Raw genomic sequence first — 18,455 nt, 5'->3', positions numbered from 1 at the left:
TTACGTAAAAGTCAAGAATTCAAAATGTATTTTAGTAAAAGTACAAAAGTATTAGTATCAAAATGTACTTAAAGTACCAAAAGTAAAAGTAGGCCTAGTCATTGGCAGAAAGTTCAAAATGACTTTCCACCACTACCTATGGTTAATGGGTCATGCTTGTGTGTAGATTTCATGTAAACTGGTGCCTGTTATTTCTATTCACAGTCACATTGATAAACACTAATCACAGGTAATGTTTTTTTAGGTCGGGGTGAAGTGTTCAAAATACTTATCCTCCGTAGTAGTTGTGCCTTTAATTCATTACCAGCACTGCAATTGCACCACAAATCTATAGAACTAGACAATGTTATCAGTAAAGTATACATTTTGTTTATTTAAAGTTGTGTAAGCCAAGGCACAAAATGACACCTCTTAAAATATTTATTGAATGTCAAATAAAATAAGACAAATTTAGCAAAACCCCACTTGTGTGTTTGAACCACTGTGTTTATGCTCTGTTTTGTCCTTGTTTTTACCCATGTGCACAACCAGTCTATCCCAGAAATTGACAACAAGCAGTGCAAGAAACCAGAATCAGCTTTCATGGGTGCCAAAATGCTAATGAGGAACTACAGAAAAAACAGAGAGACACAAAATCAGAGAGACACAGGTAGGAGATCCAACTCTGAGTGAGCAGTTATTAGACGCAAACAAAACTTTAGATCGCACAAAGAAGTAGCTACTGGTTATGCTGCAGGATTTTCATGTGCCATTCATAAATATGGTAAACTATACATGTATCCCTTGTATTTTTCATTTTCCCAGGGAGGCAGAGTAATGTGATGCCTCTATAGCAGTGGTTACCAAAGATTTTCTACTATTATGTGATCTGCAATTATTAGGTTTTTTTTTCCAATTAGAGTCAAAATGTGCTGTTGTGTTGACCATAACATGATAGATTTGCATATGACTACAATATAGCTAGCACGATACATTGTCTGCAAGTTAGTCATTCTAACTTTCTAATATGAATAGAAGAAGGAAGGCACTGGAGCAAACTCAGACAATTAAAGCGTTTTTTTATTTATATGGTGCAGGCAAATAACGTGACAACTTTTCAATGTCAATACATCTTCATCAGGTCATCTTCATCAGGTCACTGTTTTTGCCAGACACTGTTGTGTGACAAAGTATACAATTACGTGCTTAATTGATTCATTGGTATATAAAAAAATCGGAAAAAATTAAGTAAACATGTGCTTCTTGATTATTCGATTAATCAAAAAGAATTTGATAGAATAATCGATAAGAAAGGAATGGCGGGTTTTAGCCTTAATTACCATAATACTGACTGTTTTTGGATGACACAGCTATTTAATAGCCATGCACTTCCAGCTACCAGCCAGTCACCACACCATAGATAACTATCTCACTCTTGTACAGTGCTAAATGCCGCCTCCAACATTGTAATGCACACCGACTGGCCTCCGCCAGACGATGCAAACGACCGCTAAAAGCCAGAGGGGGGGTTGGGGGGCAAAATGCAAAATTGATGGAAATGACATTAGATTCAGCTTGCGTTCCTCACTGTGTAAATTATGCCTGTGATGCCCCAAAATGGACTCTCTAACCCAACTGTTGGCTCCAATTTGCTTGGCCATACCTCACGGTGGCCTGTCTGCCCTTCCCCTTTCCCTTTAATCCAATCAGGGCCGCACTGGATGTTATTTATTTGTTTATTTATTTATTTACAAGGGATGTAACTGATTCTTATCAGGGTAGAAGTGGTCCCTTCTTCCTGGTGAAACGGTGACTAACGTCCAGCCATCGATCCGCTGGTTTGCCTGTGGTGGCGGGTGATGCTTCTGGTGATAGACGTGTGTGTGTGTGTGTGTGTGTGTGTGTGTGTGTGTGTGTGTGTGTGTGTGTGTGTGTGTGTGTGTGTGTGTGTGTGTGTGTGTGTGTGTGTGTGTGTGTGTGTGTGTGTGTGTGTGTGTGTGTGTGTGTGTCACAATAGTTAATATGGTGGGTTTGGTTGCATTTTGAAACTATGAGAGAATGTGGTGTAATATGAATTCATTCTGAACAACAGCATGGTAACTCAGCCTGTGTTGATCAGAGACCAGTCACTGTCATAATTCAAAGTTGAATTAGTTGGAGATCCTTGACCAATGCCCCTGTTCATGAAGCATTGTGAGTTCAAGCCTTATTTTTTAACTCTATGGTTCAAGCCCATGCTCTAAAAGACCCTCTTATCTTTAGCCTATATACTGTACTGTAACTTTATTACAATTCCTTACCATACAGTTATGGAAATACTGTATGCCTATGATATTAAGCAAAGCGATAACTACAATAAATTACTGTAAAGAAAATGTGTTTATAATAAAGCAGCTATCTCATTTTAGTCAAAAGAAGGTTGGATGTTAGATACCTTCTGTCAAAAAAAATTAGGTGCATAGTTCTGGTTTTAGTTTTTTACTCTGTATAACTCATCTGACTAGGTTTGATTCTTTGCAAAACAACTACAGTCATTTCAATAAATGTAGCACTAGGTGGCAGCAGAGGATTAGCCTGTGAGGCCTGAGCAACTCTTCACTCTAGCTGAGCTGATGAAACAGCCAGGCTGTTTTGGGACGTTTGGATTGTTTTACATTGAATGAAGTCCATTGCAATTGCTCAACATAGAATTGAAAACTTGAACCACAAACAATAAAAATGTCAATAAAAATGTACATTGTTTTTTAGTTTTCTTTAGCACAGTAATGGTGCTTTGATATGGGCAGTAACATCCTTATATTATTTACCGTATAACAGTGCTCATTCATGTTTCAGTGTTATACTAAAACAGATGCCACTTCATCCTGATTTTATAGGTTAAATGAAATAATAATTGTCCGGTTAAATATCACTCAGTAATTTTGGTTTCACATTATTTCAGTTCAAACTTTTTTCATCTCATACTCTCTAACTTATTATTTATTGTTTTTAATGTAAGCTACTTCATGATAATGATTGAACACATAACTCAAAATCTTTGGGTGGTGATATATATTCTTCAAGGTTTACAAATAACTCTTTAAATGCGCATAATACATTAAACATTTTCAGAGAGCGAAATAAATATATTGCACATAAAAAAAATCAAAAAACAACCTCCTTAGATGTCATATTCAGATTACAAATGACATACAAAGTAAAACAAAATTGCATGAAAGCCAATTATTTTCAGTGGAAAAAAAATCATGATGTGCATTTTGTTCAAATGGAAAGAAACATTGTCCTTGATGATGAAGTGTTTTGCATTTACATGAAGGAAATCAAAGTTCCATATATTGTACAACCAATGAAAACAATAGATGGCATACCAGGGTTAGATTTCCTAAGGCTTTGTTTGATGGCTAGATGAGTTAAAATCTGCTTGCATTCAAATAATATGCAAGGGGTCATAGAAAATGTAGCATCCCGTGTTCAATCATCAGTTTGTACTGCAACAAACTTAAACAGTCACAGCAAGTCAAACTGCAACATTGACACAATACTAGGGCAGTTATACTATACAGTATATCAATATAATTTTTTGATTCATAATTTCCATGTTCCTCTTTTTACTTGGTTACTAATCAGCTGTTCTTACATCTGTGTTCATGTGGAATGGCACTATATTGGCATTTCATCATCTGTTTTACAATTTAGTTTTTACACTCCCATCTCCCAGTCCCAACCCACCATCACAGTTCCCATTGCCCACCTTACTACCTACACTTAACAGACACACAGTTGGTGCCTTTATTTTAAAAAAACAAATGAAGTCAATGTAATTATTTGGACCAAGTGCATAAAAATGGAACCCTGCTTAGGTCATAATTTTGTCTTTGCAGAGAATTCCATAGTTCAATGCTCACATAATTCAAAATTCAGGTGCTGCTAATCAACTATTCAAAAAAGCAACATTGCACACAATACTTTTTTATGAGTATACCATATATATAAAAAAATGAGCTGCCTTAATATGTGTTTTTCCTACTATCCATTAAATTGCCGTCCATTTTCATGCACCTGGTCCCTTTAGTGGGAGGCTTACAACCAGTGCAACAACCGAATTGTAGTTCATTAGCAAATGTATCACCCCTGCTCTTCTCTTTTCTCCCCTGCTCTAAATGAGGCACCAGAGAGTAATTATTTAACAGGTGTGGACTTCCTCCCAGAATGCTGTCGGCGCACAGCGTCAGCCAGCCATACAGTAGATTTGTGTGCTAACACAGGCCATAGAGACTGATAGCGGGTTGTTAGGTTTGCCATCGATACGGCAAGACATGAATGATCTGCTTGCTTTTCTAGGCGGATTTGAGAGGGGTTTTAAAGCTACAAGACCCTATAAATTATCTCAATTTCCCTTCAAACCAGTGAAAACAGTTGAGTGCTCAGCTACAACTTCACACCAGCACTGAGAATACTGCAATGATGCCAAGAATGGCTATATTTTCCGATAGTTTCAGTTTATATATTTACAAACTGAATAAACTGAAATGTGACCATTTTCCGGCTAAAGGTATATTTGCCAGTGGTGCAAAAAGCCTAAAACGCTGTTTTAAGGTATTGTTATCTCATATTATCCCATACAAAGTTTCCCCAATGTATTTGTCTACTGCAGGGTGGCATGCGTCCTATGATTTGGCACTCTACAGTGAGGATTTCCTATGAGTAAGTGTAACACTTGCATCTTTGTACATTGCATTCTATTATACACTTGTCAAAATCGTGAACAGAACTTTTGGTTTCATTTTGCACTGCACAGTACACATGTCTGGCTACAAAGAAAAGGGAGTGATGACTGCTCACCCTCCACACACAGTATATGTTTTCAAACCTCTACAATATGGTCTTCACTTGTTCTTCCATTGTTCTTGGACATAAAATGCACATCTTTGTCCAGATCGGGCATGGGATCCTTTGTCCAGACCAAGATTCAAAATGTTGAGGTGAGAGGATGCTCTCCAAAATGAGTGGTTTCACCTAGTGATGGCAGAACCACGCAACACTTGTTCCACAACATTGGCTGCCCTCTTCAGAGGCTGAGCTGAAACCATTTAGTGTGTAGTCACTGTCCAATCGCTGTTAAAACCTTAATGTTTAGAGTCACAAAGTTTGCTCTATCAAGTGAGGCTCAGCAAATGCCTACAGAGACAATAACTAATAATTTATTCAGCCCGCTTTTGTAGCCAGGGCCAAAGTACAATATTTTGTTTTGCATTTAGTTTTGTTTTTTACTCACACTGACTGAGTCTTTTTTTTCTTCTTCTTTTTTTTTTTTTTTTTACAAAATCACTGGTGTTAACACAAAGTCATTAGGTCTTCATAGCAACCACTGGACCTGGTTTCAGCAGGTCCCGAGAGAATCACCATCCCTCTCTCTGATATAGCTGGTAGCATGCCTCTCCAGATTGTTAAAGTCACCTCAGTTGTCATGGGTGAAGTATTTACAAAGACCAGGAAAGAAACAGGAAAGGGATAATGACTCAGGGTGGCAAAATTGATGATGCTGTCTTTGTACTGGGAATGACCATTGGATCGAGGGTTGAACCAGGTCAGGTGGCCATGCAGCCTGTCTCTATCCCAGGACGGAATCATACGAAAGGGGTCATAACCGTGGAAGAGTGACGTAGTCCCTGGATGGCGGCATATGGGCCCTGCTGGAAGTAGTGGTGGTAACGAGGCATATGGAAGGAAGGGAAGGAGGGCCCACTGCCCTGCATGGTACCCGCCAGGGCGGTGGGCGTCAGGGGCATGCCCAGGCGGCTGTAGGGGGGCAGAGATCCCTGGATGGGGTGGGGCAGGGAGGTGGCGCCGGCACCCATGGCTGAGAGGGACTGGGGATGCTGGAAGCCACCGAATCCAGATGTGGTGGTCACCCAGGAGCTCAGGGAGAGGTTGTCTGAGGCAGTGAACGCTGAGCCCATACCCCTGGCGTGTGCCGAGAGTCCATCTTCTCCTAGGTTGTCGTCGTCTCCTGCGTACGTACGGATTGGCGACCGTGCGTACGAGTGCTTATGGATCAAACTCTCAACACTTTCCCTGCAGCAAAAGCCAAACAAAGACACCCAAAATATATCTCTGCTTTCATTTTAGATTTTCATTTTAACGTGTTTATGCTAAGCTATATTTTATTATTGAGCAGTAGACATTAGCCAATGCTAAACCATTTTTTATACTAATAAACTACAGCAAATATGCATCCAAATATGCATCTAAATATATTATTTGTATATGCCCTGTAGACTGCATAGATGTTTTTGTACACCGCATGCGCACTCTTCTGAAAAACACATTAGCTCATTTGAGTCTTGTCAGACAGGCCTTTAAACACAGTGACAGAAATTGTGGGGGAGGCTGTGTGTGTGTGTGGTTGGACAGAGAGGAGGCAAGGAGTGGTCTGCATCATAAGAGCCATGCGTCCACATTAGCCCCCCCTCCCACCAATTAGGTTAGGAAAGTGCAATATCTGTCAGCGAAGCAGTACAAATGTGTGTGTTTTTATCAGCGCTGGGCCTGTCTGGTACAGAGGCCACCCCGGTCCCTACAATGCAGGGCAGGAGGGAATGGGGGAGATGAGGGCGGGGCAAGCTGGTTTCAATCAGTCACCACAGCCAATTGAATTACACCGTGTTTTAGTGCAGTGGCCGACTCCAGACTAATGTGATTTCTGCAGCTCCCTGTAGATCAATTGATCAGATCTAATTCACAGCCCTCAAAAAGAGAATGGCACAGAGGGAGGGAGACAGAGAGAAAGGAGTTGTTTGTCTGGTTCTGTTGTGGCAGTCTTTGACTTTGGGTGTTTGATTGAGGCAAATGGGCTGATGGTTTGATTCTGTCAGGTGATTTTGGCAGCATAGTGCAGGAATCAGGAATTACGAGAAGTGTTTTTTTTTCTCCCAAGGTCATAAAATCTTTTCGATTGTGTGTGTGTGTGTGTGTGTGTGTGTGTGTGTGTGTGTGTGTGTGTGTGTGTGTGTGTGTGTGTGTGTGTGCGTGTGCGTGTGCGTGTGTGCGTGCGCTCGTGCACTCGCGTGCATGTATGTGTAATCATAATGTGTATGTGTACGTGTCTGTGGGGAAAGTCTTGAAAACTGCATGGTGACTGATCCACCATATCTCTCTCAACACCTCCCATATGGACACACAAACACACATGGCTAAAGCTGCGCAAGAAACTCTTAAACTTGTGTATCTACTAATGAATAGCTTTTATCAGTCGGTGCAAACCAACTCATCACTCCCATTCCAATTGCACGCACACAAACATGGTCATTCAGTGTTTATCTTATCAGAGGTTCTGGGGACAGAAATGAACAAACAGTGGAGAACCAAGAATTCCCTGTACCTCTCCATGTCTGTCAGCCGCGAGGAGTCCCGGAAGCCTTTGGCGAACGGGTTACTGTCGATCTTCAGCTTGGTTATCTGTAAAACACATAGGCCCCCATGCACTGATTACACACCATTTATCTTCTCTCTCTCTCTAATGCATACATAAACTTTTTCTTGCTCTCTCCCCCACCCTTTCTTTGTCTTTCAATCTCTATTTTGTTTTTTACTCTCCTGTATCAGTATCATTCTCTTAATCTGGTACAGGAGAATGTACAGCTTTTAGGCACACAAAGGAGGTCAGCTTTAATGTTTCTGGCTCAAAAGGCCCTTCTATTTAACTTTTTAAAATGTAACATTTGTATATAGACAGATATTGTGCCGTTGTCATATACTCCTTTTTAGGTTTTTATTTTTTCCCCGATCTCACAAGTTGCTCAAGAGCATCTGCACTTGCCTGTAAATTGCTATGTATGTACTGTGTAGGTTAACAAGGCTGAAAATTGCTGAATAATCTCAAAAATACAAATGAATCAATTTAATTTTTAGGTTATTTGAGAAGGTTTGTTGATTTCGTCTCTCTGATAACAATCATTTAGTGATGAAGACCTCTGATTTGTACACCCTGAGAGTATAAATGGAACCAAATGGATCCATAAACAGAATTTTAAAGTGGCTCACCAGCTGGTTCTGATAGGCTGTGACTGCAGTGAAGACTGTCTCAGTGAAGACAAAGGTGCGAAACTCTTCAGACTTCAAGTTGAGCAGGGAAGCGGTGTGGTCCTTCTTCTTAATGATGTGGACACGTGGTTGGTACTTGTGCATGGAGTTGAGAATGATCTGCAAATTATACTGACAATCAGAATCAGTATATTTGTCGGCGGGAATACACATATTTAAAGATATTCACTGTAGTCATATTGGCAATGAAGAGTCTCAAGGCACAATGGCACCCAGTACAGGGAAAACACCTAAGTATATAGACACTACAGTACAAGAACAGTATACTATGGCTCATAAAGTACAGTTAGACACAGAGAGACACAATAATAAGGATATATGCCTTAAATAATAAATAATATGGATAGTAATCAGTTTGATGGATGCTTTTATCCATCCAATACATTAAAAAACCCTATGAGTGATGCATCAAGGTTAGAGTCTATTTACTTTCACTTCAATCAATTCAAAATGTAAAATTAAACTTATTGGTTCTTTCATGGCAGAGGATTCTTCCTCAGTTATATATTGTGTAATTAAAGCTACGATCCAAGTCTTCTTTTAATGAGTAAATGTTATTTTGAATGAGTATGTTAATACAATAATTATATAGCTCATCTGCAGTAGTTGGAGGTGGTGTCCCTGTTCTTCCACTGAGAAATTGCTGCACCGTTCGGTAATTATTGACATAAAATGTACGGATTGTAGCTTTAAAATCAAACGCCTCCAGTTTGCGACGTTTTTTTTAATAAATGTTTTTAGTAAATCCGCCCCGATCCTGTAAGACATCAGACCATTCCAAGTGGAACCAACCCAATGTGGACAGTGTTGATGACAAGCACCCATTTTAGAAGGAAAGCTAATGAAATTTAATTTGAATTATTTCAAATTTAAAAAGGAAAATTTAAAGACTGAAATTTATGCTTTTCACTACAGAATGGTTCCTCTTTTTTTTTTATTGTTCACCTATTTCATCTAATAGAGAGATGCAATTATTCAGACATCCCAATGCCTCCGTCAGCCACATAGCTGAATTATCACTGTCAAACAGATAAAGAAGCCATGGTTTTCATCCGAGTGTGCAGAGGAGAGAAGAGTGAATGTCTTGCTGTAAATCTGAAAATACGTGGGTGAAGTGAGAGAGAATAGAATAATTAGAGAAATTAATGAGTGCCTTATACTGAAAGAGAGAGAAAAACTAAAGATAGATACAGAGAGGAGAGAGAGACATATGCTATCAAGGAGTGGGAAAAAAAACAGGCAGAGCTAGCTGGCATGACTGGACACCAGAAGAGTGGCAGAGTGGGAGGAGTAGGATGCAGGGAGAGAAGAGTGTGAAAAGATAAACATGTTAACACTACAGCATCACTGTACGTGCAAGACATTCACCCTCCGCCGCTCGCTCTGATGAAGACCATGGCTCCGTTTATCTGTTTGACAGTAATAATTCAGCTATGTGGTTGACTGTATTGTCATGGACATAATAGTAAAGGCTGTGTTGTGTTCTATTACATACCCCTATATTTTACCTCGCTACGGAAAATAATGAACCATTATCCTTTTTTTTTTGTCTCCCTCTATGGGAAGTTAGCGACTCGGGCGAGTAGTGAGTTATTATTTTTCCTCCCAAGATAATGAAGCACATTGTGGTGTATTCTGTTATACAGCGTTATAGACAGTAATGCTCCAGCCAAGAATTCAGTGTACAGTGGACACTTCTTTCAGTCTAGAGAGTCGCAGGAATCTAGTGTCTTTATAGAATAAATATAACCTTCATATTGTATAATAAATGCATTGCCATTCTTTCTTTCTTTCTTTCTTTAGCATTTGTGATATATTCATGACAGGACAAGTAGAGTACTAAACCTAACCCTGTGTAGAGAGAGAGATGACAACTTGGGTCAACACGGTTGACACACTAACCGGTTATCTACCAGGATGCCCTAATTGTCTTTAATTTAGTCACATCATGTGCTAGCCTATAAGAAGCTAGTGTAAATACATGATTAAATAAATAAAGGCTGTCTATAGTAACAATAGTGAACACGGTGCTACTTTATCCATGCGATTCAGCCAAAGATTTTCTGCCCTTTATGATTTCTCTGACTCAGAGACATAGGAAGTTAATGACTCTGGTGAATAAATGAATTATCTAAGGCATTACTGTGTCATACAGATGAAAGTAAATGTTATGTTCTATCAAAACAATGTTATCAGGGATTGTTGCTCTGCTCTAGACAAGAAGTCAGCTAATCTTGCTTTTCTCAGTCACTTTGTCTGTGTTTTCTGACTCATGAAGTCTCCAGATTCATTGCACTTTATTATTATTATTATTATTATTATTTATTATTAAATCAGTGGTGTGAGAATTATATTCAGGAATAGGATTTACCTTATATTAATTATTTTTTGGGTCGAAAAGATCGGAAGGATTGATCAACTTTGAGATCAGTAAAATAGATTATTGTTTTGAAGTATAATATAAGAATATTTTCTTGAACTATAGACTACATTTGAAGACAAATATTTGGCTGCTGGGCAGCCGGCTGAGATTTAAGGCATTACATTACAGATTCATGTTTTTCACATACACAAATGTCGTTATTATTTGATATGGTTTACTGGTTTAATTGTTTTATATCCCATGGATAATAAAATGTCTGTTTTATGATTACATTTTTTTTAGCTAATTGAATGTAATGCCTTAAATACAGGGGATGCAGTTATTTTTTAAAGCGTAATTTTATATAAAATGTATACTGTTTAGATGCAAACACTTTTTATTTTATCTATTTTGTAGCAGAGAAATCACTCTTGAACACATTTATTTTATAGGCTACTATTGTCAGGAAGTTATATTCCAGTCGAATATATAAGTGACATGCATGTATCAAACCTGCTCAAATGCTTTTTAAAAAACAGATTGTATAATTTGTATGAGGCTATTTACTGACAATCAATTATTTTATTTTATTTTTTATTGATATCTTCATTAATTAAAGCTATTTTGTTTTAAACGATGGCAGGTTTTCGATTGTCATTTGAAAATGAAAAAAGTCAGAGAAACACAAGAGGGACAAAGGCAGGAAAATGTTACTTCATGAAAAGTATATTCGATGTCATTTTTACGGTATCCTAATCTTTCCCAATTAATGGAAGTCAATTTTTTAAAAAGTGACAGGGGATTTAAAGAGCAAATTGCTCCGATTGTTTAATAAAGGGATGCTAATTATGAGTTGGCCTTTTTTTTTTAAATATGGTAGTAAATTCGTGTCACGATTGCAAATAAGCCTATCTCTGAAGTCTATCTCTCTGATCCAATCCAATATATGGCTTGCATGTTGCGCGTAGCCTACTCAAAACTTCATCGGAAATAACCATGGGCAGCAGACCAGACTATAGGCCTATAGGCGATCCATTACACAATGGCTAAGCCCAAATATTTTGTGATGTGTTTCCATAGCTACAGAAAATCATATAAACTTACATGTCCATGTTGGTCCAGTTCGTTGTTTGTGAGTTTGACTTTCTCGAATGACACCATTTGTTTTAGGAGCTGTTCTCCGGTAAATGGCGAGTCGGGGTGCACATACAATCTGTAGAATAAGAAAATAAGTTAATGAAATCGTATTTATAGTTAGGCTACGTCCAACCGACTATATGCTATAATAGGCCTATATAATATACTCCACCAAAGAGTGTACAATCAAACCAACACATTTGTATTAGTGCCGTGCGCGTAGTAGGCCTAGTGCTGAACTTGAAATGTTTGCCTGAAGACGTTTTGCCTGATTTACATACATACAATAGGCTACATTAAAGAGATAGTTCACAAAAAAATACTTTTTATCTATCGAGATTAGTCACCTCATGGAGACTCGAGCGAATTCATGGATATTTTTTTGTTTTTGTCGTATTCCTAAACCAATCATTTGATGACCAGCGGACCGGTATAGGCACCGCTGCCGGTCATCAAATTATTGGCTTAGGAATGCGACAAAAACTACAAAATATCCATGAATTGAAGTCTCCATGGCCATGAGTTAGACGATTCTTGTTTTGATAAGAATCGAGCCTATAAATCCTTCAAATGGAGTGTGTTAGTGTTGGTGTGGAGTGGATATAACAATGTTGCACACCTTGCCGGGAGAGGTGGGTCCGCTTTCCCCGCCACCAGCCATGATGACCTGTGGTACGCATACCGGTACCGTTTGTTGTCGACCGGGACGATGTCCATCAGAACGATGTATTTGGCGTCCGGGTCCACCCCGGAGAATGACACGCGGATGGTGGGGAACATTCTTCTGTTGGAGGGGAGAGGGGAGGACAGGCTGCTTAACAACATGACTCCGGCCACCGATCTCCCTTTACAGAGAAATATTTAGGCTATATAATCTCGGGAAGAGTCAAACAAAAGATTATGGTGTAGCCGGCGTGTTTTTGTTTTGAGCCCACATTCCTTTGGCTTTTCCCCATGAATCGTCTTTTTTTAAGCTTGTCTTTCTAAAGCAGTGGTTTTCATCCCTTTTCATATCAAGGTCCCTTATTTATTCAATTCGGCATTTGAGCCACGGACCACCATTTGATGAGATTTAGCCTCTCAAAAACTTAGAATATTTTGTTATCGTTGGATACGATTTCGTCCATAATTCCATGCTCTATAGGAGAGATAACAGGCCAACGTTGATCGAAATAACAATTCTTTAATTAAGTCATGCAGATATTTAACAATAATGTAACTCTTGACGTCTTGAGAGAGTATAAAATGAAACCAAATGGACTTTTTACACTCTCAAGAGTTAAAGATCTATAAGGGTCCATTTGGTTACCAACTCTTCATCATTTAGCTGGGGACCACCTGGAACCCCCTCAAGAAGCATTGGTGGTCCCCGGAGGAGGACCACTGGTTGAGAAGTGTTTTTTCTTGTCTCATAGGCCTAATAACTTGATAATATTCAGTAGCGTGCACAATGTGTGTTACTGGTTACATTATATGTAGGCTATACCTGAAGACATCCACTCGTGAAATAGAACATTTACATTTTAGAAACTAAAAAAGAAAAAAGGCGATGACCTGTCACCTGTCATGGTTCAGTTGGCTATAACCATAAAATGACGCACGACTTTATTAAAATAACGAGTGCGCACCATGAGCACCATGAGTGCAAATCTTAATTCTTATATTTTAAAGTGAAGTGAACATTTGTAACTCAAATCTGTGGGGGTTCCCTGGAACAAAATATTTCGAGATGGGGGTCCACGGCCAAATACATATTGGGTGGTCCTTGACATGAAAAAGTTTGAGAACCATACACTGATATTTTTCAAAAAACTGTTAGGAATCAGGATTTAGAAGACATTTGTGTAGAATCGGCCTCATATTATATCATATACCACACACAATTAGCATCATTTATTGGGGTGGGAATGTTTACCTTCCAGACTTGGTAATGATCATCTCAGTGCCGAGCTCATGGAACTTGTCCCAGAGTTCCTTGGTCTCGAGGCTGCAGGAGATCTTGGCCATCTCCTCGCTGGGGACGCTGGGAGTGGTGGGAATGAGCGGCTCCGTGCACACTGTGGGCGCGCTCCCGCTGAAGTCTCCGTGTCCGTCCAGGGATGACAGCTCGCCCAGACCCTGACTGCACGACGACTTCTCTACGAATTGCTCTTCAGAGAGGCAAAAACAACAACAGTTGTTTATTTACATTTGTAGTTGTGATGACTGATGTGAATAGAATAAACCATTGAGAAGCTGCAGAACTGTAGCCTATCTGTGACTAATAACATTTTTATGATTATTGTGATGATGAGTATTATTATTATTATTATTATTATTAATAATAATATTATTATAATCCTATTATTATTATTTCAGTCTGTATAGCCTACTCAATTGATACATAGGGAATAGGCTATCATTTAAAGAAAATTAACATGATATGATAACATGATATTTTGTATAAGACTAATAATAAAATAAAATAATTCATAAATGGCAGTCAGGAAAATAATTTGTTCAGTTTAAATAAATAAAAATGACAGTGCCAGTGACAGAGTAGATGATAAACTAATCTGATTGTACAAAGTATAACTTCAGTTAAAAATTTAAATGAGTAGCCTATCCTATATGCCTCCGAATATGTGAGGCTTTGTCTAGAATTAAAATGTATCTATAGCCTACCTGACCAATGAAATTAAAATTAAAACAGGATATGGAAGATATAGTGGACATGTCATTTGAATCCGTTGTGTCCGATTGGACACAACGGATTAGGCTTATTGGTCTAGCAAATTAGGCTAGTCTACGTTTGATTTAATGTCAAGTTAGACATGACGGCTAAATGCACCACCATACATAGGCCTACAGTCTGTGATTTTAGGAAACTTTAATTTTGAAAAATATATCCACCAGTCTGTGATCTTAGGAAAGTTTAGTGATGAAAGAAAGATATAGGCTACAACAGGCTATTCCTATCCGTGATCTGACTTTCTTCGTCAACCATCTCATCGGCTAGCCCAACATATAGCTGTTAAATAAATAGCCTGATATATTGTGGTATGTTGTAGATTTTTGAAAAGCTATTATTTAAACATATATAGCCTAATCTAAACTCTGAACTTGAGTTGCGCAGTTTGAACCGCTGGCCTCGTATAAGTTTACCGAGAGGTTTGATGGTGTTCTCCTCCGTCTCCTTCTCCTTGGGTTTCCCACTGGACATGAGAGCGGCTATCGAAAATGCATTTGCCCGAGATGAGAGCTGCGGTTTCGGCGAGGACGTGGTGTACTCCATGATGGAAATAAAAAGAACTGAAAATGATCTTCCAAAAAGCTCGAACCGCTCGCGTCGTCTCTAGCGTCCCCGGCTAAAAACGCTGCGCAATTTCTTTCCCTTGACCTCGGATAATGTTACGCTAAATTATCAGATTTACAACGTTGGTCTCCTGTTGCTCGTCTGTTGCATCGTTAGAAGGCTGGCTTCATCGCGTTCTTCCTATAGGCTTCCAGCTCTGGAGCCAAATGGTCATTGTGGAGATTGGATCTTCGTCCTCCTCTTAATTCCAGTCCCCCTCCATCGCTATCGCGCACAACCAATCGCTACGTCGGCATCGACGTCACATTTCCACTGTGCAACAGACAGAATAGTAACTCTTGATAGCAGCCGAACAACCAATTAAATACAACTTCTCTTCCCCCTCCAACCTACACGTTGCCGCAAAAACTGATATGGCTGCAACGTGATATAGCTATCGATCAATGTTTCTCAACTAAAACAACTTTGCCCATGCATGTCTATTAGGCAGTGGTGTAAAGTGTAACTAAGTACATTTACTCAAGTACTGTACTTAAGTACAATTTTGACGTATATTTACTTTGGAGTATTTCCAATTTTCAATAACTTTACTTCCACTCCACTATCTCAGAGGCAAATATTGTACTTTTACTCCACTACAATTATTTGAAAACTTTGTGAGCTTGTAGATCTGCTATTTTCAAAGGATTTTTATACATTTTATACATTTGAAAACTTGTGAAATGGGACCTATTAGACTTGTTCGTACCGCACTTTGTCGCAAACAGCAGGTGATTATCATTGGCATTGATTGCACCATATTATATTGCAAATCACGTGAGGACATTATTGAACACAAGAGACAGTCATGTATTTTTTGGCAAGGAGCGTGTCGGATGCAAAGCCCTTCACTATTAATTGAACTCTGAGAGTGTCTAAAAAAGTTACCACTGATGATGTTACTGTATGTGGAATGTATATAGCCTTCAATCGTGTATTATACCCGCATGCAGCGCAGGCCTATAGCAGCCTATATCAGCTTGTTGTACTGCATTCTCCAAGACGTCAGGTGATGCTGTAGCTCATGCACTTGTGTAAGAATATTATTGTTGCCCTGGTTAATATTCTCTGTATTCAGAGACTGTGCCACGGACACACACTGGAGCCTTATTGAGTGCAAGGGGCAGCAGTCCTGGGTTAATCCCTTCTATGACACACACCAGTGAGCCCCTAATCTGTGCCTTCTCCCCCCCACCCCCCAGCTTTCCCTAAATAACAGGAACCACATGCCCAGCCCAGGGCTTATGCACGAGCCACAACATTGCTTGGTAAACGTTTTTTTGTTATTTGCGTTTATAATTAGATAATATGTATGTATGCTTATTACTTAATAATAACAACAACAACAACAACAACAACAACAACAATCATTATTATCATTGTTGTTGTTGTTGTTGTTATTATTATCAATGGAGATTCGTGACATTTATTTATGGCCACCGGCACCTATTGTATTGTATATTTTATTTACAGACGAATATTTACCGTTGTTTGTTGGGCAAATGCACGAGCCTAAATAACCTTACCCGTCTTTATAGTTAGACGTTTAATTTTATATCAAAGCAAACTGTAAAGACTGGAATGAACAAGAACTCCCTTTTAACTTGATAGGGACTGAGATCCTGTCTAGACGTCACATCAGGCCATCTGAGCGCACAGCTTTATCCAACTGTTTTTCCCTCACTGAGTCAGGGCTGTTACTGCAGACAAAAAGTGGAACGTTAGCTATAAGCACTGGCTGCGTACACGCAAGCACACGCGCACCTATAGACTACTACTACACACACGTATAGGCACAGTAGCACACACGCAAGCCGCGACACAAACTCGCATATATTAGGTGACATAATAATAAGCCTCAGAACTGTTTAGAGAATAGGCTAAATCAGTGTTTCCCAAACGTTTTAGCTCAAGACCCAAAAGAGAAATCAGCTGTTTGCTCGGGACCCAAGTTGAGAGCTTGTAGATCTGCTATTTTCACTACTTTTTAAAACATTTGTTTTCTAATTTAGGGAATCTATTTGATTATTTCTTATTTTATTCATGAAATTCTTTTTGGGAAAAAACATATAATAATAATTAATGACAAATTCAATATTCACTCGTGACCCACGAAAAAATGGGCTAAAGCAAACCTGCTATTATAGCCCACAATATATTGAAGTGATTTAATAACTGATTGAACACTGATCCCTATAGCCGATACACTGAAATAGTGTTTTTGTTTTTTGCTATATCTGATTGTCATGAATCTACTAACACAACATATAAGGCCTGGCCATACGTGGTCATTCTATAGGCCTGTTATAACATGACCTTAGATCAGTGGTCCTCAATGGGTCCAGGGACTCTCTCCTTTAGGCCAGTTTAGGGGGTTCTAAATTGCCTGTAAATAGTTAAGGGGAGACCCTTGACATTTTTAAGTTTGAGAACCACTGCCTTAGATCTTAGGCTATTTTTTGTCAGCTTCTCATTGCCCTTCTTCAACCCCATCCTGGGTGGATCTGTAGCACTTGTGGCACTGCATGTCGCATATCGGCCATGCAGGCTACAGCCATACATAAATAGGCATATTGCCTGTGTTTGGAAACCGCTGACGCGTGACTTTCGTGCGAGGCAGGAGTGAGTGGATCTCCTCTCATCCTCAATGTCACTCACTCTCCTGTAGAGAGATGGTGCTTACATAAACACAAGCCCGGGGATCCACGGGCCACTAAACCCATTACAGGCGACTCCCGAATGCAAATCCGATGCTGCAGATATTTAATAAGGGACCTGTGCTGGCAAATTAGATTACCTTGCAATTGCCAGTGGATAATGTGCTAAAAGCTTTCCCACTTAGCGTAACTCCTTACCGAATATTATTCACACTTTGGGGCCCGGTGTACCGGCGGCCAAAAGCCACCCCTTAAAGAAACAGCCATATATAGGATTAGATAGAATAATCTAAAATACTAGTAATTGTTGACCGATATTTGTCTTGTTTCTCACATCTACAACTGTGGAAACTGTAAATGGCATGCAGGCCCACCCACAGACCGAAAATCCCCTTTCAGGTTAATATCAATGTAAAGAATATTTACGAGCCAAATTCCCCGGACAGATTAGTTGTCGATTGGACCCGTGGCCTTTTAAAGCTGATTTGGAAACATCTCAAGGTCCACCATGGTGTTCTCTTTGTAGCATAATAGGCTATATATGTGTGAAGTGAAATCACATACTCGACTACCACTACAGGCTCAACTCGTTTGAACGGTAGGCCTATACGAGAATTTGATTGACCGGTGCCTATGCTTTGTTTATTTATAATCAGATTAGGATATATCACTGGTTATTAATAATTACTAGCATTGTATGGTGATGATGGTGGTGGTAATAATAATAATAATAATAATAATAATAGAATATATTATTACGAATACAATGTATATATTAATAGGCCTAACAATAATAATCAAACCTATACGTATGGCAACAATTTTGTATTCGTTTTATAGATATAGTAGGCTATGTGGAACTATAGGGCATGCAGGCATGAAT

At 39.1% G+C, this 18,455-nt stretch overlaps 1 protein-coding gene across 3 annotated transcripts; it reads right to left on the bottom strand.

Moving 5' to 3' along the window:
* Positions 1-5,606: 5,606 nt before the first annotated feature.
* Positions 5,607-14,855, bottom strand: tbx20 (T-box transcription factor 20; the record flags this gene model as incomplete). 3 transcript variants are annotated; one of them, XM_084050997.1, is made up of 7 exons in its annotated part: positions 5,607-6,093; positions 7,331-7,437; positions 8,023-8,181; positions 11,549-11,657; positions 12,201-12,365; positions 13,497-13,731; positions 14,726-14,855. In XM_084050997.1, the coding sequence occupies 7 exons, from the start codon at positions 14,853-14,855 to the stop codon at positions 5,607-5,609; spliced, it is 1,392 nt and encodes a 463-aa protein (XP_083907123.1). The 3 variants fall into 3 exon arrangements, with proteins under 3 accessions (XP_083907123.1, XP_083907124.1, XP_083907125.1); XM_084050998.1 differs by having other exon boundaries at positions 7,361-7,437; XM_084050999.1 differs by having other exon boundaries at positions 5,607-6,054; positions 7,361-7,437.
* Between the last annotated feature and the right edge of the window lie 3,600 nt (positions 14,856-18,455).

Source organism: Gymnoscopelus microlampas (assembly GCF_963454915.1).
Source record: "Gymnoscopelus microlampas genome assembly, chromosome: 3".
Classification (NCBI taxonomy): Eukaryota; Metazoa; Chordata; class Actinopteri; order Myctophiformes; family Myctophidae; genus Gymnoscopelus; species Gymnoscopelus microlampas.
Note: the sequence above shows the minus strand (reverse complement) of the source record. Positions and strands in the feature narration are given on the sequence as shown.